At 43.1% G+C, this 12,264-nt stretch overlaps 1 protein-coding gene across 2 annotated transcripts in view; it reads left to right on the forward strand.

Annotated features, from left to right (window-relative positions):
* The window catches only part of GABRG2 (gamma-aminobutyric acid type A receptor subunit gamma2), a 342,923-nt gene that overhangs the window by 208,212 nt on the left and 122,447 nt on the right, over positions 1-12,264 (forward strand). For both annotated transcript variants that reach the window (XM_073649530.1, XM_073649531.1), the window contains exon 4: positions 67-287. In XM_073649530.1, the coding sequence (XP_073505631.1) occupies positions 67-287 (221 nt within the window). The remainder of the gene's footprint in view (positions 1-66; positions 288-12,264) is intronic.

Genomic DNA, 12,264 nt, shown 5'->3' on the forward strand with positions numbered 1-12,264 from the left:
TATATATTGATATATCTATCTATCTTTCGCATAATTCATTATCTATTTATGTCTTTGCTACTGCAGGAATATACTATTGATATATTTTTTGCACAAACCTGGTATGATAGACGCTTGAAGTTCAATAGCACTATAAAAGTGCTCAGACTCAATAGCAATATGGTTGGCAAGATTTGGATTCCAGACACATTTTTTCGCAACTCAAAGAAAGCCGATGCTCATTGGATAACTACCCCTAACAGGATGCTAAGAATATGGAATGATGGAAGAGTACTTTATACACTCAGGTATTGCACTATAAAGTCTCACTTATCCATGATATTGCATTAAATTAAGTTATTAATACAACTTACAATGAATGCGTCAACACCGCGATCTTTGCAATGCATAACATCCATGTAAAGTAGAAGTGAACACTCCTTTTCCTTATATGGCGCCAAATTTAAACCACACTCTGCTGATGGGTGGCGGTGGCCGGCCGCGACCAATCAGCGATTTTGGTGCCAAATTTAAACACCGCTCTGCTGATTGGTCGCGGTTGCCAGCAGCGACCAATCAGCGAGATTGGCGCAAAATTTCAGCAACGCTCTGCTGATTGGTCGAGGCCGCCGGCCGCGAACAATCAGCGATTTTGGCGCCAAATTTAAACACCGCTCTGCTGATTGGTCGCGGCCGCCAGCCACGACCAATCAGCGATTTTGGTGCCAAATTTAAACACCGCTCTGCTGATTGGTCGCAACCGCCGGCCGACCGCGACCAATCAGCGATTTTGGTGCCAAATTTAAACACCGCTCGGCTGATTGGTCGCGACCGCCAGGCACGACCAATCTGCGAGCTTGGCGCCAAATTTAAACACCGCTCTGCGAGATTGGCGCCAAATTTAAACACCGCTCTGCGAGATTGGCGCCAAATTTAAACACCGCTCGGCTGATTGGTCGCGGCCGCCAGTCAAGACCAATCAGCGAGATTAGTGCCAGATTTAAACAACGCTCTGCTGATTGGTCGCTTCTGGCGGCCGCGACCAATCTGGGAGATTGGCGCCAAATTTAAACACCGCTCTGCGAGATTGGCGCCAAATTTAAACAACGCTCTGCTGATTGGTCGCGGCCGCCGGCCGGCTGCGACCAATCAGCGAGATTGGCGCCAAATTTAAACAACGCTCTGCTGATTGGACAAGGCCGCCGGCCGCGACCAATCAGTGATTTTGGCGCCAAATTTAAACACTGCTCAGCTGATTGGTCGCGGTTTCCAGCCGCGACCAATCAGCAGTATTGGCGCCAAATTTAAACCCGCTCTGCTGATTGGTCGCTTCTGGCAGCTGTGACCAATAAGCGAGATTGGCGCCAAATTTTAACAACGCTCTGCTGATTGGTCGCGGCCGGCGGCCTCGACCAATCAGTGATTTTGGCACCAAATTTAAACACCGCTCTGCTGATTGGTCGCGGCCGCCAGCCGCGACCAATCAGCGAGATTAGCGCCAGATTTAAACAAGCTCTGCTGATTGGTCGCTTCTGGCGGCCGCGACAAATCAGCGAGATTGACGCCAAATTTAAACACCGCTCTGCTGATTGGTCGCGGCTGCCAGCCGCGACCAATCAGCGAGATTAGCGCCAGATTTAAACAACGCTCTGCTGATTGGTCGAGGCCGCCAGCCGCGACCAATCTCCGATTTTGGTGCCAAATTTAAACAACGCTCTGCTGATTGGTCGCGGCCGCCAGCCGCGACCAATCAGCGAAATTGGCGCAAAATTTAAACAGCGCTCTGCTGATTTTTCGCGGCCGCCAGCTGCGACCAATCTGCGAGATTGGCGCCAAATTTAAACACCGCTCTGCGAGATTGGCGCCAAATTTAAACAACGCTCTGCTGATTGGTCACAGCTGCCGGCCGGCTGCGACCAATCAGCGAGATTGGCGCCAAATTTAAACAACACTCTGCTGATTATGCACGGCTGCCGGCCGCGACCAATCAGCGAGATTGGCGCCAAATTTAAACCCCGCTCTTCTGATTGGTTGCGGTTGCCAGCTGCGACCAATCAGCAGTATTGGCACCAAATTTAAACCCCGCTCTGCTGATTGGCGCCAAATTTAAACCCCGCTTTGCTGATTGGTCGCGGCCTCCAGCCGCGACCAATCAGCAATTTTGGCGCCCAATTTAAACACCGCTCTGCTGAATGGTTGCGGCCGCCAGCCGCGACCAATCAGCGAGATTGGCGCCAAATTTTAACAACGCTTTGCTGATTGGTCGAAATCGCGACTAATCAGCGATTTTGGCGCCAAATTTAAACACGCTCTCCAGTCTTCACTAACACGGTTTAACACGCCCGAGACCAATCACCGATATTGCCGCCAAATTTAAACACCACTTTGCTGATTGGTCGCGGTTGCCGGCCACGACCAATCAGCGATTTTGGTGCCAAATTTAAACATCGCTCTGCTAATTGCGCCCGGTCGGCCGCATAGATATTCTAGAATACCCGATGCGTTAGAATCAGGCCACCATCTAGTGTGTACATAAGCAAAAAATACTATTTCTGGCTATCATTTTATATCTGCATTTTTCAAATGATTTCTCCTCTGCAAGGTCCATCTCTATCTCTAATTTTCACCTGTCTCTGAGCTACTGGATGGAGAGTAGCCTCTATGATGTCTCCCATACGTTTCACACAGACATGATCTCTATATAGTTTACTGACTCTAAATTGCACTTATATAGAGGCAAAAGTAGTATAAAGTACATTATTGCACTGACGAGTAAAGCTATGGGTCCAGCTCAGGGGTGAGATAAAATACTTACCAGCAAGCAGCAGTACTATCTCTATGTTTCTGCTCCTCTCTGCTTCACTCTACACATCCTTCCTCTTTAGGCCGGTTTTAAACAAAGTGTGACACCAGGGTTGAAAGTTAAAAGTGCTAACATATTGTACCACTATACAGAAACATATAGGGTGCATTCACACAAGCAAATTTTGAACCATTAAACAAGCGCTTGTAACCTCAGAAACTGTAGTGATAATGCAGGACTGGCATTATCAGTTCAGTTTCTGATTTGTAAAGTCAGGGGGTCACAGGATGACTGGCGCATTGAATTTTCAGATTTGTAGGGGTCCCAATTAGTGAAGGGGCTCTGAACAACTCTTCAGTTTTCACCCCTAATCCTGTCCCTGCTTTCCCCTCCCCACTCACTTATTATAGACCTTTATCTCTCACCACAGAAGGGATTACAGTTGCGTCCTATTGCAGATCCCTGACGGTGATGAGAGCTTACTAGCCGAGCCCTCATCTTTCCCAGCAGATGATGGTTGTGGTTGCAGCTATCATCTGCATCGAACAGGGGTGCATGGAGCAGAGATTAATTTATGGCTGTTAGCTTGTTAAATGTCATTGTCAATCTCTGACAATGGCATTTACAGCACAGGAGGGGGGACACACTGTTCTAACAGCCCATCAGCACTCCTGTTACGTGATTGCAAGGTGCCAATAGGTTGCCATGACGGCCGAGAATCTGCTGAAGATTCCCATGCCTTTCATGATGATTCTTCTATGAATGCCAACCTCTTGCTGGTTTTCATAGGAAACCATGATTTGAGTTATACACAGCAATACTGTAGTATAGCTTTGTATAGTACATGCATTGAGACGATCACAGGTTCAAGTTCCCTAAGGGTACTAACAGTGAAAAATTAAAAAAAAATCTGCTGGCAATCTGTCTTGAATTCACCAATGTGACAATTTTGCACTTTTTTAGATTGAATTATGAGTTTATAAAGCAAAATAAGGGGGCAATTATTCATAAGTGAAGAAAGAAGCAGATTTCTCTGATATTTTACTGTTTCTTTTATTCGCCTGGATTATCGATTTATGTAAAATTTGTTGAGATAACAGTGACTAACTAAAAAATGAACAAAGAAATCCCTGTCAGTAGAGATTAGCTGATTTTGCACAAATTTTCTATAAAAAAACAAAAATAGAATTCTTTGATGTTGATTTTAGTAAAAATGTCACCCAATGCATTGCTATGAATTCCCCACATAGAATTGACTTGAAGCAAATTTTATAATCTCCACCACAGATCAATTTAAGAAAATGTACGCAATATATACATGAAAATCTTAAGATATCATTAAAGAGGTTGTCCACTACTTTGGTATTGATGACCTATCCTAAGGATAGGCCATCAATGTCTGATCGGTCAGGGTTTGACACCCAGCACCCTCGTCGATCAGCTGTTATCGGTGTCAGTGGCCACCAGCCGGAAGTGCTCATTTGCAGGGCTGGCCATCTTCTGATAGTTGCCGCCACAGGGTACTGCACATCCACCTCCTATGGATTTGAATAGGAAGTGGATGTGTAGTACCCTGCGGCGGCCACTATCAGAAGATGGAGAAGCTCCACAAGTCAGTGCTTTCGGCTGGTGGCCGCTGCCGACACCGGGCGTGCCAGGTGTCAGAACCCGACAGATCAGACACTGATTACCTATCCTAAGGATAGGTCATCAATTCTAAAGTAGTGGACAACGTCTTTAACTTAGTTATAATTGTATTGTGCGGCTTACCCAAATGGAAAAGCAGCACTAAATATGTATAGTGTGCATATAGCCTAATAGTGCTCAGAAGACAACTTGGCATTGTTGATTATTCTTGCTTTCCTGTAATCCAATTTTACACATTCTTGCTGAAGATTGGTTTAATAAAGAGTGGACGCCATTATTGTCATACTTACAGTAGTTCACCAATATTAACAGTAAGTCATTTTGTGCTATCAGTTTGCACGCTTCAGTGAGCTAACAGTTGTCCTTCTAGTATTTGAAATTCCTTTATTTGGCATAAGACAGATTATTGAGTAATAGTGTGTCTCTCTTAATGTATATCTGTCTATGTAACAACCTACAGAGCACTTTTTTTAGTGCGTAAAAACCTAATCATCAGTTCTAGAACGGCAATCTATTGCAGAACATAAAGGTCACTGGAATATTTGCCATTTAGAATTAAATATATATATTTCACACTATTGAAAACGTAAAAAAACACTTTCAGCTTTACATTCAATTTTATTTTAGTTCGGAATTTAAATTCACTATAGTGTTCTTAAATCAAGATTTTATACAGAACATGCAATCCTGTGAAGACTGAGGAGACAATTACCCACAAAACTATAATAGCTTCATATATCCCCCCTACACACACCACCCCTCGCAAAGAAAAACACAAGGCGAAATTTGGGTGGAAATCAGCCACAGCTTAGAAGGGATATACAAAACACCGATGCAGTGTGGAATTCCGCTCTCTTACCAGATTTTCTCGTCATAAAACACTGCTTTAGTTTGACTTGTATAAGAGCAGTAAATTGTTAACAAGTAGCAAAAACAAATTAGTATGAGACCAAAATAATCCTAAAACTAAAAGGGAGAGAGGGTGGGAAAATGTGCCACCGGATCCCAGTACCCTGGGAGAAGAGGATGAATCTTGCCTCAGCTCCCAGATATATCTGGGAAAACGAGAATTGAGGACTGGTCAATTCAAAAGAAGGGCGGATATCCCCTCCCCCGACAGCACAGGCACCAACGGGGCTGAACTGGGATGGGACATAATCGATCCTGGGGGGGGAGTCTCCTAACATGCTTCACTGTCTAAATACTTTCGAAAACAGAAGTATTAATAGCTTATTTATATCAATTAACAAAATTCAAAGCCAGTGAATAAAAGAGATTTAAATCAAATCAACATTTGGTGTGACCACCCTTTGCCTTCAAAAAAGCATCTATTCTTCTAGGTACACTTGTATAAAAGTCAAGAAGGAGCTTCATAACATAAATGACATACATCTTGTGGTGGTGGTTATGTTTGCCACCACTGTATTGCACTATTCCAGAATGGCATCACAAGGTAACACTTAGGTTCCTTCCTCCCCCTGACATTTAAAAATGATTGCCAACAATATCCTCAGGACAATCCACAAAGTACAGTTAAATAAAAGCAACAATGTGGAAAGAAGTTGGTGTCTAACTGAGCATGGTGGCATAGTGTGAGGAGGGACAAGGAGGGCCATTGCCCATGCAAAAGTTTATGGGGGTGCAACATTTTGACCACATTCACCACTTCCTCATACCACTGCCACTGTAAAATGATTGGTACCTGCAACCATCGCATTCACCTTGGGGTGGCGCAGTCAGTTCATTCTTGGAGCTGCTTATGGAGAGAGCAACAGGTGAGATGGACATGTCACCTGCTGATAAGCAGTGACCAAAATGACGAAGCATAATGATGTGAGCTTTGTCATGTCACTCACTACATTTGCCGAGCACAGCTGAGGACAAACTTATCTTGAATGATATGCGCTGCTTGAGTATCAACAGAAGATGAGCAATTGAAGGGAACCTGTCATCACAATTTAGTATGTTAAAACAAAAGTATAGCCTGAATGGTGCTATTAGTTCATGCTAATGCCACTGTTGTCTCAGGCAATTTTGGTGCACATTCATCTCCAGGCAGTCTTCTGCAAAATCTGCAAAATAGCTCCAATGGCGGGGCATGCACAGATTGACATCCTATGGTCTTCACAAAATGTTGTCGGTGGCAGCGCATGGGCAGATTGAGCCGAGGTCTTAATCTGCGCAAGCACCGCCACCGGCGCTATTTTTCTGAAGACCATTGGATGTCAATCTGCGCATGCACAGCCATTTTGCTGAAGATCGCCAGGAGATGAATGTGTGGAAGCCCCGTTCATGGCAACCGTGGCGCTTGCGTGAACTTTAATAAAGGAGGCTCGTGCAAATGCAGAGTGGCCATGGCAGAGCCAAAAACCCTACCCACAGTCTTGTCCCACAGTCCTGCCCCAATGCACGAAAAGGATATTGCAACAAAACTTCCAACGTGAATTCAACAAGAACAAGGATGCAGATTTCTTCCCTACTGGTATCTATTCAATCAGTATGAAAGCCCCATTATGGCCATACCTTTGTTCTAACATACTAAATCATTATGACAGGTTTCCTTTAATTAATGAAGAAAGTATTAAAGAGAACCTATCAGCATGATTTTGTAAAGTAAAGACATGGCTATAATGAGGCTGTAATACAGATTACATTGTTTTCAGCTAGTTAGATTTTAGTGCACAGGGGCTGGACTGTACCCGGGGTCTTCTCCTCCCTGTCTGTTATTCCCGGCCCCTCCGCTGCCTCCGCTCTTTGACTGACGTGTTACTGCTAAGATTGCAAACAGAGGAGGCAGGTCATTAACAGACCGGAGGTAGGTGAAGGGGCCGGGGAATCACAGACAGGGAGGAGAAGACCCCGGGTACAGTCTGGCCTCTGAGCATCGAAATCTAATTATCAGAAAACTTCAAATGGTGATTACAGAAAAACAACAAAGTGAATTTCTCCACCAAAGGCATCAATATAATCAGCATTATAGCTCCATTACAGCCATGTCTTTACTTTACATTACAAAACTGTTCTCACAGGTTCTCATTAAATCAAGTGCACTGCACATGATTCAATCTTGTCTTTATTCATTATTAAGAGCTGTTTTTATACGTATTTTTTTACACTTTTTCAAACCTTAGGATAGGGAGTGGATAAGGGTAAGGTTTAGGGCTAGGGTTATATTCAGGATTAAGGTTAGACTTAGGGCTAGGTTACAGGTTAAATTGTTACATAAAAAAATACAAAAAAATGAAAGACAAAAAGCAAAAAAAAATAACAATGTATTACTTTATTTTTAATTTCTTTTCAAAAAGCAGAAAAAAATAGGAGATTGAGGTACAAACTATAATTACATAAATATTTTCTTCAAGTTACACTACATGTGCTTGAAGAATAAGCTGTTCAATATTGTACTGGTGGAAAGGGCTTAGGGATTGCTAAGGGGACTTTCACACTGCATTCAGGCACCCATTCACTGGCTCCATCGAGGCTTACGTATGAACCCCCACCAAAAAGGGATTTTGGCATATGCACTGACGGTGCCATAGACTATGATGGTGCTGGCAGTGTGAACGTAAGCTCTGTTGTGCATCATTTTTGGGCATTTATGCCAACTGGAGATGGACGCCCTAATGTATTCTACTATGTCTGAGTGTCTCCCTGTTGCGAGGGGTTCGGGCGTAAGCCCTGACAGAGCCACTGAACAGGTGCCTGAATGCATTCTGAAAGTAAGTGTTCACTTGCTCGAAGGCACAAAATACTCACCTTGTCCCAGGTGTTGACAACCCACACAACACCACTAGTTGAGCATGATACCTTACCAACTATTGGTCTCTGATCATCTGCAGAAGTAGTGTGAGGCTGCCCAGACATGTTGGGAGTTGTAGATTCACTGCAGTTTAGAGACAACTGTTCCTTGGAAGTTGGTACTTCACTGCGTTGTAAAGGAAGAGATCAGTGTTGTGCTGCTCAAGAGATTTTATGTTAGATCTATCCAAATTGACATTTATAGAGCTCCTACAGAATCGTTCTGCTGTCAGTTCTGCAGTTTGGCAGTTCTCTCTCAATGTAAATGACAGTACATGGACATTTCGGCATAAATACATAGTGCTGTCGGTGTAATCCAGACATCTAATTCTAAACAGAATACATGGATCTTGTCAAACATCAGTGCATTGCAGATGGTAAAAGATTTGCAGCACCAATTTCTGTCACATAAAGTAAACTCCCTCCTGGGATATTCTGTTAAAAATACATAAAATGGTAATTAGTGACAATGACTCAATTAACTAGTGTTATAAATAGATTACATCCTCGTCCTGGTTTCCTTATTGAACCATTCTGCCAGAAATTGCAGCAGTTAGTTTCAATATTCATCACCAATTAGGGTCAAGCATCCAGACAGATTTTTTTACTTAGTCCATTTAACCTCTTAATAACAACCATTACAGAAAATGGTTTGGGATCTAAACAGAAGCATAGGGCCATGGCCACACAACTCTGGGCACGCAAGTAGAATTCATATACAAGTTTATTGGCTGAACATAAAAAACCCAGACAAGTTGCAGACAACGCAAACTGTATATAAGTAGCAAGTTACACACAACTTAAAGGGATTGTCCACCTTTTGGGACAATTTTTTGTTAAATTCATGAAATTGGGGATAAAAATAATTTTTGCAATTGGATTTCATTACAAATTTTGCACCTTTTTCCTCCTATAGACTCTTGTCTACTTCTGGCTGCAGAATGAGGTAATAGGGTCGGCCACAGTATCTTTCTTTTATCAGATGTGTTGGGGACATTATTTCGTGGCCCTTACTATTATACAGGTAGGACAGGTTCTCCTGCTCTTGTTACTGCAGCTTTCCTCACAGACTGCACAGATCTCCAGCCCATACATTGGCTGCTGGCGGAGTAGCAGGTGACCGACCTGTCCGTCAGTCTCCTCCAATAGAAAACCTCACATGAGAAAGCTGATTTTCTATTGGAGGAGACTGATGGACCTGACTGGTCACATGCTCCTCCATCAGTAGCCATTTTATGGACTATAAAGCTGAATGGTGTGAGTAAAGCTGCACTACCCAGAGTAGGAGGAGAACCTGTCATAACTATATAATTGTAAGGGCCACAAAATCCTCTCCCCAACACATATGATAAAAGATACTGTCACCGACCCTATTGATTCATTCTACAGCCATCAATACACCGCGTAATACAGCGGCTATTGGAGGCAAGCAGTGCAGAATTTTTAATAAAACTTAATTGCAAAAATGCTTTTAGACCCAATTGTAACATTTAAGTGAGGAAAAAAAATCCTTAGTTAATTGTGATCTGTGCCCAAAATTAAATAATGCTAAATTTATGGATGATAGGATGGCAGTCGTGGTAGATAAAAAAAAAATTCAAATCACCATAGGGTCTTATCCAAGTAAATTGATGAAGATAAAAAGGTATAGGCTCACCTGAAGGAGTTGTGTAAGACACAATCACTGATGAGGTGAAAATGTCTGCTGCTACAATATCCATGAGTATTTTCAGAGAGATACCAGGGTAGAGTGGATTTATGATATGAGCTGCTGATTTAATCACAACCCTAAAGGTTTTCAGGAGAAAGTGGTTTAATGTCAACGCGTTTCAGAATCAATCTGACTCGTTCCTCAGGACAACCACAAATGAAAAATTAGTCGTGGTAGATTGTGACCTTATTGACAATTATTAAATATAAGGCAACACTGCTATCTTCATACAATGTAACACGCCACTGTGTAGCCATAGCCAAAGGGTCTGTCATCACTGAGTTTTTGGCTTGGATTTTGAAGCAAAGTTGTTTCTAAATCCACATCATAAAACCATTTTGAGCCTAACCTAAAAGCTCATGCACATGGCAGGGCCACAAGCACATAGCCTGAATGGCAGAACATGCAGCTCCTGTGACCTGATCCAGCAAAACCCTAGATTCTCTACCATCTGGGAATCCCACCCTACTACCAAAGTGTTCTTCTCAGTGTTCCTGCATCTCATGTGTATAAAATAGCTACACGGAGGCACTGTATAGTAGAAGCTTATCGATTTTTTCAAGTGCAGTATTACAGTACTATACTAATCTTGTACAATGTGTTTTAAGCTTAAAGAGCACCTATCACTAACATTTGTATTATTTATTGTCAAAGCTGATGTAATATTAATGATTTCACAAAAAAATTATAAGCAAAGGATATACCAAACCTGAGAAAAACTCCTCTTCACGACACGAGCCTCTCAGCCAGATGAGCCAACTTCAGTTGAAGTTGCCTCTAGGGGAATTCCCAGGCTCCTCTGCTCTGCTGACGCCACTTTCCCATGATGCATTGCATCAAGAGAAAGTGAGTTATGTGCTGTAGTAGCTGCTATCTGTCCCTAGGGGGCGAACACTCTGAATCTGAGCATCCTGTCCTGCTCTGTAAACATTGCTGCAAGATGAGAACATCAGTAGTGTGGACGAAAGTGTGGACACCGAAGCGGTGATGACTTCTGCACAGGCCTGCACCCCCCCAATGTCTGTCTGTGTGCTGCAGTCTACTCCCCTCCTCCATTCAACTCATAACTGTCTACAGAGAAGCAGAATTGGCAGGTATCTGGTGGAAATGCAGAAGAGACACAGCTGCAAGTCGCTTTGGATAAGTCTCTATGAGCTTTTCACATCTTGCCACTGGGATTTTTTCCCCATTTTTGAAGCCAAAACTGCTCTAGCTCCTTCAAGTTAGATGGTTTTTGTTTGTAAGTAAAGGCTTTTTTTCTGCTCACTCTTCCATCAAGGCCACCTCTATGGAGTGTACGGCTTATTGTGGTCATATGGACAGATACTCCAGTCTCTGCTTGGGAACTCTGCAACTCATTCAGGGTTACCTTTGGTCTCTGTGCTGCCTCTCTGATTAATGCCCTCCTTGCCCGGGTTGAGAGTTTGGTAAGGTGGCCCTCTCTTGGCAGGTTTGTTGTGGTACCATATTCTTTCCATTTAATGATATTGGATTTGATGGTGCTCTGGGAGATCATCAGAGATTGGGATATTGTTTTATAACCCATCCCTGACTTGTATTTCTCAACAACTTTGTCCCTGTTATATTTGGAGAGCTCCTTGGTCTTCATGGTGTTGTTTGGTTAGTGGTGCCTCTTGCTTAATGGTGTTACAGCCTCTGTGGCCTTTCAGAAAAGGTGTGTGTATACAGACAGACCATGTGACACTTAGATTGTACACAGGTGGGCTTCCTTTCACTAAGCATGTGACTTAAGAAGGTAGTCACTTGCACCAGAAATTTTTAGGAGCTTCATCGCAAAAGGGGTGAATACATATGCACATGCCAATTTTTAGTTATTTGACCCCATAAATTTTATGTATGCCTATATTTTTCTCACTTTAGTTCACCAACTTATAATACTTAATGCTGATACATTACAGACACAATGGATTACAAAAATATTTAAGCACAGGTTGTAATGTAACAAAATAGGGAAAAAGCCAAGGGGGGGTGAATACTTTCACAAGCCACTATATATATATGTATATAGTAGGCTTGTAGCTGGGCAAGTACTGGATGGAGTGTATCTAGTACCTACCCGGAGAGAAGGCTCCAGCACCATAGGCGCTGGAAGGGTTTTAATAGGCCTGGAATTTTGGGTCCGGGTTTCAGGAATGACTGGTAGAGTTGGGTATGACTGGTTGCTTCCATCCTCCAATCCAGGAGGTGCACCTGGGATAAAAGGGCTGCTGAGCTGCTCCACAGCTGTCTGGGAGGAGAGGTTGAAACTCCTCTGCGACTTGGCTTTGTATATGAAAGTTGATGACCTGCTGTATACTGGTCAGCA

Source organism: Phyllobates terribilis, unplaced genomic scaffold, assembly GCF_046119375.1.
Source record: "Phyllobates terribilis strain yellow unplaced genomic scaffold, ASM4611937v1 Scaffold_10__3_contigs__length_209671492, whole genome shotgun sequence".
Classification (NCBI taxonomy): Eukaryota; Metazoa; Chordata; class Amphibia; order Anura; family Dendrobatidae; genus Phyllobates; species Phyllobates terribilis.